The sequence below is a fragment of the Trachemys scripta genome, chromosome 1, assembly GCF_013100865.1.
Source record: "Trachemys scripta elegans isolate TJP31775 chromosome 1, CAS_Tse_1.0, whole genome shotgun sequence".
Taxonomy (NCBI): Eukaryota; Metazoa; Chordata; order Testudines; family Emydidae; genus Trachemys; species Trachemys scripta.
Window position 1 is genome coordinate 104,816,468 of NC_048298.1, and position 19,551 is coordinate 104,836,018.

Genomic DNA, 19,551 nt, shown 5'->3' on the forward strand with positions numbered 1-19,551 from the left:
TCCTGAGGTCCCTTCCAACCCTGATATTCTACGATTCTATGAAGAACGAATCCATATCCACTGATGGTTCTGGTAGAGAAAAAGCATAGCTGGAAGAGGGGATAAACTTCTGTCCAAGGTAACATCCCCTGTTGGAGTCACAATCTTCCTCATTAGGGAAAGTCCTGATGATGGGGGAAGAGCAAAGATATTCTCCAGTGTGATATAGGTCTCTGACCTTCTTGGAGTGCAAGGGGTCTGATGCACTCATACCAAAGGGGTCAGAAGAGGCAGACTTTGGGCTTGTCTACACTTGAAACACTACAGTGGTACAGCTGCAGCACTGAAGTGTAGACACTCACTACAGTGATGGGAGGGATTCTCCCATCAACGTAGGTAATCCACCTCTCCAAGAGGCGATAGCGAGGTCGACAGAAGAATTCCTCTCTTGACCTAGTGCTGTCTGCTTAACTATGTTTAGAAACATTTGGTCAATTTATTTTGTTGTTTTATGTTTACAGTTTTGCTTGCCTCTGCATATTTCAGCTAGAACCTGATTTGGAAACACTATAAGAGATTATTTTCTTGCTGTGTTTCCAACTAAACCAAAGACAGGGTACCTTGGATAGCTTGAAAATTTGCATGACAATCCATCTGAATTTCTAGGCCCCAAAAGGTCTCGATAAGCAGTCACATTTTTGGATGTTTATCAAATTGTTGGTTTTCTTCTTCAAGTGCCGGTCCGTATGTGTAATTCACTCTGGATATGCATGAATTCCATGCAGTGGTGCCAGAACTGGGGGGAGTGAGAGGGAGCACCAGGGCCATCCCACTTTTTGAAATGCCCTTGCTCTCCTCATGCCTCCAGTCAAGGAGATACAGGGTGGAGTGGGCTGACTGCCTTTCCTGTTCCTTCCTAGCCGTACCCATGAGGCGCAGAAACTTCAGGTTAGAAAACACTTTATGGAGAAGGTCATGAGGCCACAGCTGGACCCAGGTCGGGGGACCCCCCTGTACACCCCAAATGCACCTCCCACCACGAAGCCTGACTGCTACAGGGGAGTCTGTATCTACAGACCCCCATCAGGGTCTCATCAGGAAGGCAGAGAACACTTACACAAACATAAAAGTAGGTCCCTTTCTAAGTCAGTTATAAAATCATCTAACACAATTGTGCATAAGTTGAGCAAACCTACTCTGTCCACCTCTAAGGATTGTGGAGACTCAGGAGTGTGGAGTTTTCACACCCCTAAATGACATAGTGGGTACAACTTAACTTCTGAGTGCAGACCTGGCCTTTGTATTGCTATCACCACCGGTGGAGATATCTCCGATCGCATCTAAACAGATGGATTCTAAGATTTTGACTTGGATGGTACTGGTGGAATTGGTGCTGCCAAAACAGGTCCAGTATCAAAGAAGCCCTGGCTTTATGGGCTTTAGAGTCCTGCCCTGGGACTTAGTACATCCTAAATCCTTAGAGGTGGACAGAGTAGGTTCGCTCGACCTATGCAAGGGCATTTCAAGAAGTGGGATGGTCCTGGTGCTCCCTCTCACTCCCCCCAGTTCTGGCACCACTGCATGGAATTCATGCATATCCAGAGTGAATTACACATAGGGACCAGCACTTGAAGAAGAAAACCAACAATTTGGTAAACATCTAAAAATGTGACTGCTTATCCAGACCTTTTTGGGCCTAGAAATTCAGATGGATTGTCATGCAAATTTTCAAGCTATCCAAGGTACCCTGTCTTTGGTTTAGTTGGAAACACAGCAAGAAAATAATCTCTTATAGTGTTTCCAAATCAGGTTCTAGCTGAAATATGCAGAGGCAACCAAACTGTAAACATAAAACAACAAAATAAATTGACCAACTGTTTCTAAACCTTAAAGTTTCAGGTTCAATTCAGTTTGAATCTTCTCTTAAATTTATCATAGAAGTTCACCAGAAGCTATTTACAAAAGCTATTTGTAAATTAGAATTACACTGGAATGAAAACACATCTGTGGGGATGTGTAATTACAGTGTGAATTTCAGAGTATGTCCAGGATAAAGTAAAACCCTATATAGGTGCCATTTAAGTAAAAGAGCTTGTGCAGCCCCATTTGAGTAAAGAGCTCATGCCACACTTCATATTTGTGTTATGGTGAGGAACGTAAACTATTTTGAACATGACTAGACTTGACATATCGTGGGATGCAGAAAACGTTCATGTGAATTTCAGTCATAACAAGACACTCTGTAGTTCCAGGTTAGAGGCCTAGGGAGGTCACATTCCTGCAGGCATGGTAGGAGGGATTTGTAAAAGCATGCACACATCTCTCTGTTACAACTGAATAGGCAATTTGCTCTTCCCTCAAATGCCTTCAGTTTTTATTCCAGATCCCAATTATGGTACTCGAAGCAGTAAAAATTCATGCCATCATGCTGTTGTGCTGATAATGGAGCTGTTGCTGTGTTTTCTCACTGTGCAGGACACAGTCCAGGATATGCAGCTATGTGGCCTAGGCATGCGTGACATATTTATGAATATTTATGATTGGCATTACACCCAACAGCGCATGTATATTCTTATCAAGAAGAGCATCAAACTGATGATGAAACTGATAATCTTTTCAAAGCCAACAGATAGGCTGGATATAGGTCTACTTGTTTCTTGTGGGATGACTTGTCTGGATTTCTGAAAATTATTAACTACACAACTCTAATTTCCCCTATACCCTGGTTTTGAGTTAGGTGGACACTGCAAGAAAAGCTTCTCACGCAAAGTTTCCAAATCTGGTTCTAGCGGAATTATCCAGAGGAAAGCAAATATGTAAACAAATGAACAAAATAAATGACTGATCTTTCTAATTGGGGAGAGATCTAATCCATGTTTACATGGTCTGGATACCTCAGCACTTTACAAGTGTCCTTATTTTCCCCTCTCCCATAACATGTGGAGGGGATCCCCAAAGCCTATGGAAACCCCTTCACTGACATAGCATAGGACTGGGGCTTTGCACACCATGAGGAGGAGGGGCACGTAAACAGCCACATGAAGTGACATCTACCCACTCGACATTCATAGGAGTTTATTCACGTAAATTAATGCTACCCTGTTGTCACTAGCTTATGAAGTATCCCTCCTCTGCAAGCTGATCTTCCCTCAAGGAAGAGATCAGGGCAGCCAGTGAGAACTACATGAGAGCAGAGGTCCTGAGACAGGGTGCGGAAGAAAGATGGCAGGAGGGAAATCAAGGATGGGCTCTGCATGGATGCTTTGGGCCTCTCTGTGGATTCTTCAAGATTGTGATCATTTATTAGGGTTACCATACGTCCGTTTTTTCCCGGACATGTCCGGCTTTTCGGCAATCAAACCCCCGTCCAGGGGGGAATTGCCAAAAAGCCAAACATGTCTGGGAAAAATACCGGCCGGGCACTTCCTTTCCCGTGGCTGCTCTGCTCCTCCCCTGACTCAGACTTCGGCTCTGTTTAAGAGCCAAGCTGCCCGATCCAGCGCTACCGGCTTCGGGCAGCCCCCGTGCCTCCGGACCCCGAGCCACCAGCCGGGCACTTTCCTTCCCGGGCTCCAGCTGCTCTGCTCCGGCGGCGCAGGGTCCGGAGGCAAGGGGGCTGCCCGAAGCCGGTAGCGCTCGGGCAGATTGGCTCTTAAACAGAGCCAAAGAGTCAGGGGAGGAGCAGAGCAGCTGGAGCCCGGGAGGGGAAGTGCCCGGCCGGGGGCGCAGGATCCAGAGGCATGGGGGCTGCCCGAAGCCCGAGCGATACCGGCTTCATGGTTTGCCAGGCAGCCTCCAGACCCTGCATCCCCGGCTGTGCGCTTCCCCTCCCGGGCTCCAGCTGCGCTGGAGAAGCGTCAGCCGGGGGCACAGGATCTGGAGGCTGCCCGGCAAACCATGAAGCCAGTAGCGCTCGGGCAGCCCTTTTCGCGTGGCTGGGAGGGAGGAGGGGGAGTTAGGGCGGGGACTTTGGGGAAGGGGCGGAGTTGGGGCAGGGCCAGGGCCCATGGAGTGTCCTCTTTTTTTATTTTTTAAATATGGTAACCCTAATTTATAGTTTAAAAGGACTAACTCCCTGTTCTCTGCACTGGAAAGTGCAAGGAGCAAAATGGGACAATTCAGAGGACCCCGGGACTTTCCATTGGACTTGCCTCTCTCCACACTTTTGTTTGCAGTACAGATAATATACCCAAGTAAATTTGCAATAGTAGCAAATGTGGGCTGGTTCTTCCGTTCTGGCAGAATCAGATCTGCAAGGTCTGACTAACTAGATTAGATTCAATTTAGTTTAGGCTAAATATAAAACACAACTGGGAAGGCTGTGTTCTACGAGATGCATTGCTGTTTGTTCACCGGGCATATAAACACACTGGCGATATGACAGATACATTTCACAGCTGGCATCGCTGCACTTCGTGCTTGCAGAAGGACTGATGAGCAGTTCTGTGCTAAGTGATATTAGATCATTTGGAGTATGTCATTTCTCTGATAGGAATTGGAGAGCCTTGCAAAGTTCTGTTCACTCAATTAGCAGGGGCAAATTGTTTTTTGTTTTCTGAGGTGCAGACAGGAAAGCAGAGACACAAAGAGTTTAAGGGACTTCCCCAAGGTCATAGAAGGAGTCACAGTGACATAGCAGGGATTAGAATTCCCTGGCTTCTAGTCTATTGGTCATATCTCACCTGTTCTCTAACCTGATTAAAGGGAACTTCTATATGTACTGTAATGAAGTTCATCTTTGGAGGGTGGGTAAATAAATAAATAAATAACTAAGAGTTTTGATTATAAGTTAGGGGCAGATATGAAAAATAACTTCGCATTCTCCAAATGAGCAGGTTAAAACATGGGTGAATATCTTGCACAAAACATATATTGGAACCTTCACCTATCCCTAAAACAAGTGTACCCTATTTATTTTCTGTAGATTACAATTTATATGGCAAAAAAACTTTTCAAGTACCAACTGCTTTAAGATGACCTTTTTGTTACATTTTTCAGTGGCAGGTCAGTACAACATAGTTGAAACATGATTTACGCACTTTAAAAACTCTTGTGTGGAGATGTTTCCTCTTTCAACCCAAATGTTTTGATTAGTTTTTTAAATAATAATACTTAGAACTTATATAGCATTTTTTATCCTAAACATTTCAAAGGTATTTAAGTTTCATTATCTCCATTTTACAGATGGGAAAATTGAGACTCACCAAGAGGTGAAGTGACTCGCTCAAGGTCACACACGGAGTCAGTGGCAGAACTAAGATTGGAGCCCAGGTCTCCTGATTCACAGGTCCCTGTTCTAATCACATGACAATACTGCCTCCCACTGACTAAGAAAAATTAAAGACTAGTTTGTTTTTTGATGTAGAGTCACCTGACACTGTTAATTCTGCTGTCCTTACTCAGGCAAAAGTCTCAAGAATTTCATCCAAAATATATTAATTTTGATGTCACTGGGAAATTGTCTGGGCTAAGGAGTGCAAGACTGAGCCCTAAATTATTTTCCTTATTTTTGATATATGTACAAGTAACGGCTTCCCTAATACACATGGGGGGAGGAGGGGAAATCTCCTATGCTGTAACTACAGAAAGTATCAGAGTAACTCAAATCAATACTTTGCTTAAAAAGCAAGCAAGCCTGCCCCATTCCCTCCGTCCCTCCTTCCCTCACACACACACACACACACACACACACACACACACACACACACACACACACACACACACNCACACACACACACACACACACACACACACACACACACACACACACACACACACACACACACACACACACACACAGAGTTTGGAATGTTATAAACAGGAAAGGCTATTTATATAGGAAAGGCAAGAGTAGATGCAGACTCACTATGGCATGCAGCTATATGCAAAGAGAAAAGAGTTAGCTAAAGTTACCTGACAGTCTGGCAGTCTGGCCCCCTGGCTAGTTGTGAGCCGCGTAGTGGTATGGAGGCAGTAGGCTGCTGATAATCTACAAGAAACTGATAAATTAGACATATATACAAAGAGATGACAAAGCAAGGGGTTAGTAACAATAGTAAACAGACTATGCGGCTGATGGAGAGATTTAGTGAGGAATGTATGTTCAGTTCTTGTTAGCTAAGTAACAGTTTCTTTCACAAATACTAATGGAAACATTTGAGCTTATTTTTTTCCCCCAATGGCAAGATATTATTAGATGGGAGTTTTAGACCAACCATATTTAATGAGCACGTACTGATGGACCTTTTGCAATATGGGCCTGATGGTAGTCTTTTCACTGACTTCAATGGGGTCTGAATCAGGCCATATTAACCATTATTTTATCATAGGGAATGAATGCAACTGGTTTGCTTACTAGTAATATAAAATGTCAATAACGGCTACTTTAAAATTCTCAAGATATCTTATGCCTATTATTAAAAAAAAAATCCCCTGTGAACTTGCAGAGTAAAAAAAAAAATCCTGTGGCAGTTCCAGCTGCCATCAAAACATAGTTCTTTCAAAAGGATTTAAATCAGACATTACAACCTGCAAGCAGTAGCAGTGAGATTGTGTGTGTGAAATAAATGTAGAGCCACTGTAATTCTTGTGACTGTGTTTATAGGAATGATGAAACAGGTTTTAAATCCATTAACGACGTTCTCTGTTTTCTTGATTTAAAAACCAAATAAAACAACAACAAAACAAAACCTGAACTGCTAGCCTCTTACAAACTTCCAAGTGTGAGCAAACCCTACCACTGCACAACAACATAAGAAACTAACACAGTCTGACTCTTTATAATGGAACTAGTCCAAATATTCTGTGGCCTCTGTTATACACATAGTCAGACTGATGATCGTCATGATCTTTTCTGGCTTTAAAATCTGAGTGAAATCCTGACTCCACTGAAATAAATGGAGTTTTGCCGTTGACTTCAGTGGGGTCTGTGCATTCTTGCCTGCTGTGAATATTGCATCTTGATTCTCTAGATCCCAGTTTTTGATTCTCTAAGTTTCTTTCTCTAAAGCAACTGTTCAGAAAACGGGAAGTTATTCTAACGTGAATTTTAAAAACAAAAATGACTAGACATCATAGTCAATCAGAATTTTTTTTTAGGAATCATGAATCTTTTCTTCTTTTTCTCACTGGCTGTCACTCAAAACACAAAACTCCTTTTGAAGGAGGTACAAATAATGTAACAGTCTCTGCTCTGGTGTAGAGGAAGATTGTTCCCTTGGAATTCAATTCTGCTGTCTCAATCAGTTGGAAGAAGTTGTTGGTACTATATATACAAAGACTTCCCACATGTAGCTGACACTGTTGGTACTGTTCTTCTTTCACACAGGGCAGGGTACTTGCCTGAAAATACTGGGGGTCATTCTAGTACCACAGTCACCTCTTCTCATACAAATCCATTTATCAGTCATCATATAGGAATCTGTCTCCTAAGATGATCTGTGCTGCCCTCTAGTGGTCTAAGTGGGTGTGGACAAATCACATTTGGTGCCTATCTTCTCACCTCAGTAAACATCATAGATTTTGGACCCTGAACTTGACCTTTGGCAGGAAGAGAAGGAAAAAGTGTAAGGAATTATTATTCAACACATCTAAATGTGTCATATGACTTAAGCTGACAGAGCTGCTCTTTTGTTGCGGTTTGCAGAGTAGTCTATTTTAAGTGCTGGTCTTAGACCCAGAGCTGTCTTCTTTTGGTAAATCAACGTACAGCTTGGTTAGAGGGGTGTCTTATGCAGCAAGATGGCTGTTCTACTGGTGTAAAACATTTTTACATTGGGTGATGCCTGAATGGCTATCAGTGTGTAGTCTCTCTAGCTCCCAGGACTGATGAAATATTAGTTAAGCCATAAAATGCAGGCACTGCTTATTGCTGGTGCAATAAAGATTTTTACTTTATGATAAGTCTCCTAAAAACAGGATCAATGAACTGATTAATGCAAGAGTCAGACTGGTTTATTCCTAAAGTCTCTGTTGCCAGGAAAGCCAAATGCAGTGTTGATTTCAACAACTACAGGGACAGAATGACTATTTTGCATGAGAATCCCCCAATCCAAGGCTAGGTCTATACTACCCGCCTGAATCGGCGGGTAGAAATCGACCTCTCAGGGATCGATTTATCGCGTCCTGTTGGGACGCAACAATCGATCCCCGAATCGGCGCTCTTACTCCACCAGCGGAGGTGGTAGTAAGCGCCGCCGACAGAAAGCCGCAGAAGTCGATTTTGCCGCCGTCCTCACAACGGGGTAAGTCGGCTGCGATACGTCGAATTCAGCTACGCTATTCACGTAGCTGAATTTGCGTATCTTAAATCGACTCCCCCCTGTAGTGTAGATGTACCCCAACTCATACTGAAGTCAGTGGGGGTACTCCCACTGACATCAGTATAAAGGCCTGCACTAGTGATAGGCAATATATAAAAGGTTTAGCATCGTTCAGAATAGCATTCTTTGAAACTCTAAGGGCACAACTCCCATCACCACTCAGCCTCATCAGCCCTACAGCTTCTCATCATTCTAAACTAGCTCTGGCCAGTCCAACAGTGAAGAAGCAACTCTTCTTCACTGTTGGACTGGCCAGAGCTAGTTTCTTCTTTCAAATCTAATGCCCAGTGCTAGCTATGGGCCAAATTTAGTCCTGGTGGAACAGCTTTAAATTCTGTTAATTCAATTAAGTTTCACCCACTTACATCAGGACTGACACTGGCTCTATAGATACTGTTGAACCGAGAAACTTTGTGAAAAATGTGGGAATTTTGGTAATATTTTTATGATGCCTGTGTGTGCCTCAGTTTCCCTCAGGGGCTTTGCATAGCTATGCACTGAGGGTGAAGGGAAGGGATAACGTGATGACTCAGCAGCCTGGTTGGAAACCAGAGTCATTAACAAACTGAATAAAAGTCTACACATGTGAATGGAGGATCCAGAGAGACAGTGAAAACCCCAGTGGCCAGTGACCCACACACTTACTGACCAAAGGCCAAAAGCAGTAGAACAAAGGAGAAAGTTGATAGGTGGCTGTGATAAAAGCTGTGCTCACAGACATCCAGCATGCACCCCTCCCCCCGGAACCAAAGACAAAGGGACTGAGACAGGGCCAAAATGGATTCTACAGCAGCTCGGCTGGGTAGAGCCCTCACATTGGCTAGACTGAACTCTGTCTTAATCTTTGCTTCTCTACACCAGTGGTTCCCAAACTTGGTTAGCAGCTTGTTCAGGATAAGCCCCTGGCTTTGTTTACCTGAGCATCCGCAGGTACGGCCTCCTGCAGCTCCAAGTGGCCGCAATTCACCGTTCCCGGCCAATGGGAGCTGCAGTAAGTGGTGCGAGCCGGGCCACTGCTTCTCGCAGCTCGTATTGGCCGTAAACGGCAAACTGCGGCCACTGGGAGCTGCGAGCGGCTGGACCTGCGGATGCTCAGGTAAACAAAGCGTCTCGCGGCCCACCAGGGGCTTATCCTGAACAAGCCGTGAACCAAGTTTGGGAACCCCTGCTCTACGCTAACCTCAGGACTTTCACATTCTGAATGCTAGGTAACTAATAGATTATCTTGCTTTGAAAAGAGTGCTTGGCGTTGCTGAAAACGCTAACTGGGAGCCCTGTGTCCTGAAGGAATAGAGAACAAGCCTCCCATAGGAGCCCAGCCCTGGCTAAGCACCACACCTAGTGTCACAGGTGTGTTCAGCCTTTTGGACTATAAACTAGGTGAATCCAATCAACATTATCATGTGTGGCTGTGTTTTTAATGTCTGAGAAACGGGCATGCATTTTTGCTGCTGTCAGCAATGTCCTCAGTGAAAATTTTACATGCGACTATAGAATGAGCATAATGGAACTCCCTTTGTACATTCTGTCATTGGATATACAAAACAAGCTGTTTATATAAAGAGTGACTTGGTATTATCAAGGAACAAGAATAGCAAGGGATCCAAGACCAAGAAAAGCATCAAGAAGAGCATGAGTGGTGCTGCAAATAAGTGACTGGTGTATTGTATACACCTTTTGCTGTCTTCTGATTATAGTAACTCAAAATTCATGAAATGTTTCTATAAAATCTCACGGGTAAAAATTAAGAGCCAAACACTAAATATAAAAAATATTTTAAAGGGACTATTCACATTAGGAAAGCCAAGTGTGTGAATGAAGATTTGCAGGATCAATCCCTGAAAAGAAGAAAATGAATTTCTTATTGCAAAATGTGAAGTTGACTTTTTGGTGTTTTATGTAAAACTCACCCTGGAGACGGAAGGATCCCTTCATTTTGCAGAACTTGCAAAAAAGTCTCACTTCCTAAGCTCAGATTTTCATAGTCCCCACCCCCCTACTGTCATGCCACTCAATGTCAATTGCACTTGCTGCATAAATGTTGCAAGAACTTGATAATGTGTTCTGCTGAGACGTGCTATTGTCAGTTTACCTGAAAACAGGAGCAGTCTCTGTTTACCTGAGAATGAATTATTCTCTTTCCTGGGATTTCAAAAACAACGACTAAGTTGATTTAATGTAACCCCTGGCTAACAGAATGAATCAAGAGTAGTGAGCAAGAAAATCTTTTCTTAAAAACAACCCCCCCTTTCTTCTGATGACACTAAACTGGGTGGAGTGTTGGATACGCTGGAGGGTAGGGACAGGATACAGAGGGACCTAGACAAATTAGAGGACTGGGCCAAAAAAACAACCTGATGAGGTTCAACAAGGACAAGTGCAGAGTCCTGCACTTAGGACGGAAGAATCCCAGGCACTGCTACAGACTAGGGACCAAGTGGCTAGGCAGCAGTTCTGCAGAAAAGGACCTAAGGGCTACAGTGGATGAGAAGTTGGATATGAGTCGACAGTGTGCCCTTGTTGCCAAGAAGGCTAACGGCATTTTGGGCTGTATAAGTAGGAGCATTGCCAGCAGATCAAGGGACGTGATCATTCCCCTCTATTCGACATTGGTGAGGCCTCATCTGGAGTACTGTGTCCAGTTTTGGGCCCCATGCTACAAGAAGTATGTGGAAAAATTTGAAAGAGTCCAGCGGAGGGCAACAAAAATGATTAGGGGGCTGGAGCACATGACTTATGAGGAGAGGCTGAAGGAACTGGGATTATTTAGTCTGCAGAAGAGAAGAATGAGGGGGGATTTGATGGCTGTTTTCAACTACCTGAAAGGGGGTTCCAAAGAGTATGGAGCTCAGCTATTCTCAGTGGTAGCAGATGCCAGAACAAGGAGTAATGGTCTGAAGTTGCAGTGGGGGAGGTTTAGGTTGGATATTAGGAAAAACTTTTTCACTAGAAGGGTGGTGAAGCACTGGAATGGGTTACCTAGAGAGGTGGTGGAATCTCCATCCTTAGAAGTTTTTAAGGTCTGGCTTGACAAAGCCCTGGCTGGGATGATTTAGTTGGGGATTGGTCCTGCTTTGAGCAGGGGGTTGGACTAGATGACCTCCTTAGGTCCCTTCCAACCCTGATATTCTATGATTCTATGATCTAGTTTTCCCCTAGTTCCCTTATATATGATGCAGTTTTTCAACAAAAAATGAATTATTATTTCATAGCTTATTTTTTATCTTCCCAAAGCTGATTTGAAGAAGGGATTAAATTGTTAATAGATGTGAACAGGCTGCTGAACTCCCACATTTAAACATACAGATAATGACATAAGCACATTGCATTAAGAGGAGCTAAGATGTCAATGGGATGGCTCAGGGGATTGAGAATGGGAGAGGGGACCTTTCACCTTGGGTCTAATGGACTGAGTCTGATGCAGGTTAATAGTAACCAAAAGTAGCTATCATCTGATGGCTGTTTGTAGTCTGTGTAGGAGTTGATTATCCCAGGCCAATTTCTACTGGAAGGATATCTACCTCACAGCAGCCATCTTTGTTGGCCATTCCAGAGGACAAGAAACTGAACAGGCTTGGAAATTAATATACTCTCTCAATCCCACAGGTGCCCCTTCCTGATCAAGGTTGAGGCCTGTTGCTAGGGCAGTGTGTGCAAAAGTTTGCATTACTGTTGTGCATAGTGCACCTGTTCTTTGGATGGACAGACTCTAGATTCAAGGAATATCAATCTGATGCCTTCACAAGCACTACCTAACCTTAAAAAAATCTCAGAAGAAGCCTTTCTATTTACAATGTGCTGAAAGAAAAACTGAAGCAGAAGGTGACCTAATTCTTCAATACTTGGCCCTTTTCCTTCTCCCCAGATCCACCGGCTCAGAGATTTTACACACCCCAAAACATGGAGGAGCAGCACCTTCTGTATGGGTAGCATTTTATGCCTTCACAGGTAGAAGTTAATGAACCAAGATGATATTACAGTGTACAGATAAATTAACCGTATCAGATAAAATAAATGCTCCTCACCCACCAAAAGTTCACCCATATTAAAACCTGAACTTAACTTATTTTTTTTTCTCCTAAGCAAGAGGGGAAAAGAAGAAGGGAGAGCTTAGAAAATTAGGATGTGGTCACCATGCTGCTGCCTCCAATTTTTCTTCTTGCAGGGGGGAGCTTGGGGAAGTCTAATCCTCTCTCCACTCCCAGGCCACCCACGCCTCTACCTCACACATAGCTTTGTGCCGCCCGTGTGCTGCGTTTTCCTTGGGGAAGAGGTTCATCTGCCTGTTTTGCCCACCCACCCATTGTTTGGCTAGCTGGCTAGGCTGACTGTGTCCACAGTTCATTGTGTGTGTGTGTGTGTGTGTGTGTGTGTGTGTGGTGGGGAGCTGGCCAGTAGACCTGCTCACTCCTCAATATCCCGGTGAAGCATCTTTGGGGGATGAGCTCATGACTGTGATTTCGGACCAACATATTGCATCCTATCTCATTGTTCCATTTGTGAGGATTTGTGAATGCCGTTGTGCAGGCCGGGGCTAAGTGAGTGCAGGGGATAGTAGCAGAAAGAATGATTCTAGGGACAGGTGGAAAGGAATATGGGAGTGACAAGACGCATTCCCTTATTCTGCATAACTGAACATCCTGCTTCTGCAGTTCGCCCAAGTCACATTGACCCAGGGATTGCAAAAACTGACCTCTGAACGGGTATTCACATGCCCCTGCACAGCTCCTGGTCATGTCTGGGCCAGCTCTGATCAGATGCTTTTAATTCTCTATTATAGCAAAGGTTTAGAAACACACACAGAACTGATTGGGTTAAGATCAGCAATGCAGGGAAACTTCCAAAGGTGTAAATCTCATCACTCCCCAATGCCTGTTTCCATAAGTGTTTACTGCTGAAGTATGTACAAAAGATGCAGTCTCATAACAAGCATGGAAGGAAAGCATTAGATAAACTAAAGGCTTCTTATCAGCAAGATCCAGTGATTGGTTTATTGGACTGGCTAGAATATGGCATTACTGGGATAAAGAAAAGCATTTAGAAAGATGCCATCTGTATTACTGACTACCACAGAACAATGTGATAAAGCACTGTTAACAATAATAATTTAGTGCTATACTTTGGTTTGGCCATAAAGATATATGGCTTTATGGATCAGTTTGTTTAAATTGCTTCCTGGAATATCTCAGGCTTCCCTGGCTACACTATTACTGATCTCTTTCATCTAAGCAACATTACAACTACAGTTTTTTTCTTCCTCTTAGCATTTAGCCAGGTAATTTCCCAGCGCAATGGAGATTTTAGCAAACACAGAATTCCAGGTATTTTAGTCCTGCAATGCATAGAAAACTGTAGGAAATCATGTAGATTTTGCTAAATCCTGACCTCTGCTCAATTTATGCACAAGGGGTGGGGCCATTTCCTCTTTTCTCCCATTATGTAAGAAACAGGCAAGGATGCTTCAACCCACTCAAGAGCACCAGAAGACATGTTCCAGTGGTGGCATGGTTTATAGGTTAGGAGATGCAGCCATCCAGCTAGCAAGCATTATCCTATAAGCAGCAACCGTTATCCAGATGCAACAGTGATAATTGATAAATTAAACAGTAATAAGTCACCAGGACCAGATGTATTCACCCAAGAGTTCTGAAGGAACTAAAATGTGAAATTGCAGAACTACTAACTGCGGTATGTAACCTATCATTTAATGATGACTGGAGAATAGCTAATGTGACGCCATTTTTTTTAAAAGGCTCCAGAGGCGATCCCGGCAATTACAGGCTGGTAAGCCTAGCTTCAGTACTGGGCAGATTGGTTGAAACTATACTAAAATCCAGAATTATCAGATACATAGATGAATACAATTTGTTGGGGAAAGGGTCAACATGGTTTTCGTAAAGGGAAATCATACCTCACCAATCTACTAGACTTCTTTAAGGGGTTCAACAAGCACATGAACAAGGGGGATCCAGTGGATATAGTGTACTTAGATTTTCAGTACAAGGTCCCTCACCAAAGGCCCTTAAGCAAAGTAAGCTGTCATGGGATAAGAGGGAAGGTCCTCTCATGGATCAGTAACTGGTTAAAAGATCGGAAACAAAGGGCAGGAATAAATGGTCAGTTTTCAGAATAAAGAGAGGTAAATAGTGGTGTCCCCCAGGGGTCTGTACTGGGACCAGTACTGTCCAACATATTCATAAATGATCTGGAAAAAGGGGGCAAAATTTGCAGATGATACAAAACTACTCAAGATAGTTAAGTGCAAAGCAGACTGTGAAGAGTTACAAAGTGATCTCACAAAACTGGGTGACTGGCCAACAAAAAGGCAGATAAAATTAAATGTTGATAAATGTAAAGTAACTCACATTGGAAAACATCATCACAACTATACATATGAAATGATGGGGTCTAAATTAGGTGTTACCACTCAAGAAAGAAATCTTCCGATAGTGGCCAATGCCAGGTGCCCCAGAGGGAATGAACAGAAGAGGCAATCATCAAATGATCCATCCCCTGTTGCCCATTCCCAGCTTCTGGGAAACAGAGGTAGGGACACTATCGCTGCCCATCCTGGCTAATAGCCATTGATGGACCCATCCTCCATGAATTTATATAGTTCTTTTTTGAACCCTGTTATAGTCTTGACCTTCACAACATCCTCTGGCAAGGAGTTCCACAGGTTGACTGTGTGTTGTGTGAAGAAATATTTCCTTTTGCTTGTTTTAAACCTGCTGCCTATTAGTTTCACTTGATGATTACCTGTTCTGTTCATTCCCTCTGAAGTACCTGACATTGGTCACTGTCGGAAGACAGGATACTGGGCTAGATGGTCCTTTGGTCTGACCCAATAAGGCTGTTCTTATGTTCTTAGTGCCCCTGCTTTCAGCAGAAATGAAATGTGCCCCACTGCTTTGAATCCTGCTCCAGGAAGCTAGATTCCTTTAGCAGATGACTCACTGAGCAGTCACTGCTCCCTTTCTCAGTGTAGGCTGTGGCAGGTTTTGAAACTTAATGTACAGGTAATGTTCAAAGAGAGGGACAGGTTGCATTAGAGTTCTTTATGCAGGGAACAGAAATTTAAGCAATAGGAAAAGTCCGAGGGGAGGCAGCAGAAGTGGCACAGAAGGACCCAATTTTCACCCAAGATTTAGGAATGAAGATGAGAAGGTGCAGGCCTCTCATTTAGTAAAGAAAGGCTCAGGGGGAAACAAAGATTAAGTAAACCAGAAGTTGGGAGCCAAACCTATCCCAGCTACACAAGCTTAAGGGCCAGATGATTTTATATCAGCTGAAAAATCTAACCCTGAGAATGATCATAATATCAAAGGAAGGCAAAGAGATATGCTAGTGCTGGAGATGCTGATGCTGTCTTATCTGCACTGGCCTCTTGCTATTTTTCTTTTAACAGTGGAAAATTTAAATTCTTTAATTATATTTCCTGCCTTGGGTTGCCTGTGATAGCAGGGGACTGGACTCAATAACCCAGTTGGTCCCTACCAGTTGTATGTTCTTATATGCTTTTTTATATCTGTATTTTATCAAAATCTTATACCCATTGCCCAACACTGTAGAAACATTTTCACCTATCTGAAAGCATCATTCAAAATAATCTTTTTTAAAAAGCCGTGCTGGTCCACCCCCAGTCTGTTCCACTTCTCAATTCTCTATACCTCTCTCGGTCTTCTCTCCCCACCTTTTAACATGCTGTCCCATAGCAGGAGACCAGACAGCTGATTTTTCATAATTTTTTAGTTAGTTTTATTCAGTACTTTCTTCTGACACCTGGATTACCTGCCAGCCCCAATTAAAGTCTCCCCCTGATCTTTCCATGGACTCCATTGGTCACGTGAATGACAATCAGATCAAAGTAATGCAAGCAAAGCTGTATGTCAACTTTAACCTTCAGCTTTGCCTCATTGTGGCTTATTGTAACATGCATTTCTATGTTACAATGGCTTATTGTAACATTGTAACGTGCATTTTTTTCCAAATACAAAAAACAAAATATTAAGACATTTCTTGACCATTTGACACTTTTTTATTGTATGTCATGCTTTTGCATTTTTATAATGAATATAATTTGTGGGATATTTTTTAAATCATTCCTCACTAAATCTAATGAAAATCTAAATAGGGGTTAGTAAATTAGCAGAAATGGGAATGGACAGAAGCTTAAAAAGCTATTATGTTAAGGATGTTATACATTTCACAGAAATAGCATTTCTATAGATCCAAGTATCTACAGTGTACACACTTATATTAAAAATGTGGTGTATCATTTAGAGGCTTCAAAAGCAAAAAGGAAAAGGCTTATAAACATATCACTTGTGATACTGTTGTCTAGGTTATCAATTTTCAGTTTAAGACTGGTGGATACATTTCAAAGGTCATTCTGGCCTGCAAACATGGCCAAGGCTGTGGTACAATTTGTACCATGTCAGGGTACAAGTAAGGTCTGATCCAAGCCTGCTGAAGTCAAGGTGAATGGGATTTTGGTAGGCTTTGGAACAGGCTCTAAAAGCACAGTTGGCAACCGTCACAGCCCAAAACAGCAATACATCTACACTAATGAATATGTTCATTTTGATGACAGAAGTTACTGGTGAGATTAGATGACGACCTCCCAAGGAATAGCTCTGCAACAGAGATAAAAAAGTCCCTACTTCACTAACTTAAACAAGCAGAGACTCACTTCTGTACCATCTTACATTTTCAGATGACTAGCACAATAATTAATATTCAGGTATTGTTGGTGATCAAAATCAGTAACTCATGAAACCACATTAAACCTTTTCACAGAACATAAAGACAGACTATTTGTTAAAGGAATTTTGAAGAAATGTCAGTGATTGTTGAGGGTGGTAGCTTCAGGAACACAATCTTTTTATGGAAAGTAACAGAGTACTGGTAATACATTTTTTAAAAGTGTGATGTGTTACCTGCCTATATACTTGGTTGGAAACAGCCTAAAGTCTAATGGATTCTAATCAAGAACTCCCAACAGAAGTTGCTAAAATTTGTTATTTAAATGAGACAAATTCAATCTAATAACCAGGTAACAATTTTTATACACATGGAAAAAAGTCAATAACCTCTTGATAATATTCAGCCTTAAGACATGGACTTCACTGCAATCCTTTATTTCTTTATTTAATTTTGTTTTGTAGCTGGCAACATATCTTCATAAGGAGGGGTTTTTTTAAACCCACTTTAAAAATGTAATGAGAAAATACAAAGAAAAGCAAATACAACCAGTGGCACAGCAGTAAATTCATGTCATCATAATAGTTAAATAATATTGATCAGCATGAAATGTATGCCATCGGTCTTGTCTGTGGTAATTAGGAAGCTAAACATAACAGAGAAAAAGCATAAAGCAAAGTGGTCCTTTTCACAGTGGCACCAAGAGGTAAAAGTACATTTAGCCAGCTGATTTCTTGATCAGTTACAGCCAGCTAAAGTCCTTGGCAATGATACGTCTCTTCAGTTTTGTAGTAGCTTTCACAAGGACAATGTACCACAGTAGGAGTGATGTAAATGCATAATGCTCATTAAGCTTAGTTAAGTGAGCATATCAGATGTAGAACATGTAGACCCTAATAGCAAAGATATATAGATATTTCTATATGTGTGCTCTAACCCCACACATTAAACAATGAAAACAAATTACACACACACAAATGACAGGTTTCAGAAGGGTAGCCGTGTTAGTCTGTATCCGCAGAAAGAACAGGAGTACTTGTGGCACCTTAGAGACTAACCAATTTATTTGAGCATAAGCTTTCGTGGGCTAAAACCCACTTCTTCAGATACATAGAATGGAACATATAGTAAGGAGATATATGTACATACAGAACATGAAAAGGTGGAAGTAGCCATATAAACTCTAAGAGGCTAATTAAGATGAACTCATCAATTAATTAGCCTCTTAGAGTTGATATGGCTACTTCCACCTTTTCATATTCTCTATGTATATATCTCCTTACTATATGTTCCATTCTATGCATCTGAAGAAGTGGGCTGTAGCCCACGAAAGCTTATGCTCAAATAAATGTGTTAGTCTCTAAGGTGCCACAAGTACTCCTGTTCTTTTTACACACACAAATGGTTCGTTACAAAAATAATAGAAAACAGAGAAACACAGAACAAAAAGTGGACACAGGTAATAACATTAAATTAAAGATGTCTAAATTATCCTTTTTGTATGTAGCACCTGGTTTAGTTACAGTTCATGACACTGAAAAAACTGATTAAAATAATTTCCATAAACAGTGTTAGACACATTAAACTAATGTTGCAGGAATCCTGCAAATGTCAATATCCTGTCTGCGTATAAAAATAGATTAGGCAACTTGTGTATAGGAATTCAGACCATAAGCATGAACGCATTCACTGCGCATACAAATATATTTTATGCATATTCAGGGGATCACAGAGAAACTCATTCCAAGACCCTCTTGCCCATGACGCACCCAGGAGAGTAATTTGTAGTTGACCTCAGTTTTGTGAATTTGGAGGATTTCCAGAGTTAGGACAATATTTTTAAAATGCTGGATCAGCATGCTCCAGCTGCTTCATGTTGCTTCAATTACATAGAGCAGCCACAAATTGATCTGATCTGGCTGGTTCAGCCAAGTTTATGGCTGCTTTTCATCCTCGTAGAAAGCAACCAGAGCCTACTGGTGAATCTAGCCCAGTATTTTTAAGGTATGTTAAAATTTTGAATGAATTAATTTTGACAGATTCCTTTGAAAAGCAGGATTACGTTGTACTGTTGAATTTTTATCTCTATATTTGTGGATAAGTTAAACAAAAAAGTTAATTATTTATCACGATGTATACATAAAATTGTATCTTACACACAATAAAATTCTGAGTCCAGAAGCCCTGTTACAGAATCAAACGCTTAGTCAACAGGTAACTAGCATAGAAGGAATTGTCATTTTCTGTCCATATGACTTCTCTTTTCTGAATGAATTCCATTGACCCAAAATATTTAATTTAAGACAAGGAGAAGAAAGGATTTTTTAAAAACTGTCCAAGTCTACAATCAACCTCGTTCTGGGAAACAAGTGAGGCATTATTAGACCTTGGTTGAATAGGCTGATGACATACTTTTGAAAAGCAGGCTAACTGCAAAATTAGTATCTGAGCTAAGAACTTTCATCAATGGTCTTGGATCACTTTCTTTTTAAAAATTATGCTTTCCTAGTTGTATAGGTTTCTAATAGTCCTGCTGTCCCAAAAGAAA

The 19,551-nt window shown here is 41.9% G+C and overlaps 1 protein-coding gene and 1 non-coding gene across 7 annotated transcripts in view; both read right to left on the reverse strand.

Moving 5' to 3' along the window:
- BICD1 (BICD cargo adaptor 1) overlaps nt 1-19,551 on the reverse strand; it is a 295,717-nt gene that overhangs the window by 11,345 nt on the left and 264,821 nt on the right. For 3 of the 6 annotated variants that reach the window (XM_034780066.1, XM_034780083.1, XM_034780090.1), the window contains one exon: nt 5,893-5,968. The exons of the other annotated variants lie outside the window; for them this stretch is intronic. In XM_034780066.1, coding sequence (XP_034635957.1) covers nt 5,893-5,968 — 76 coding nt within the window. The remainder of the gene's footprint in view (nt 1-5,892; nt 5,969-19,551) is intronic. 6 annotated transcript variants of the gene reach the window in all.
- On the reverse strand, nt 18,183-18,252 carry LOC117871415. The gene has a single exon (XR_004644224.1). It is a non-coding gene; the product is annotated as a small nucleolar RNA snoR109 (small nucleolar RNA).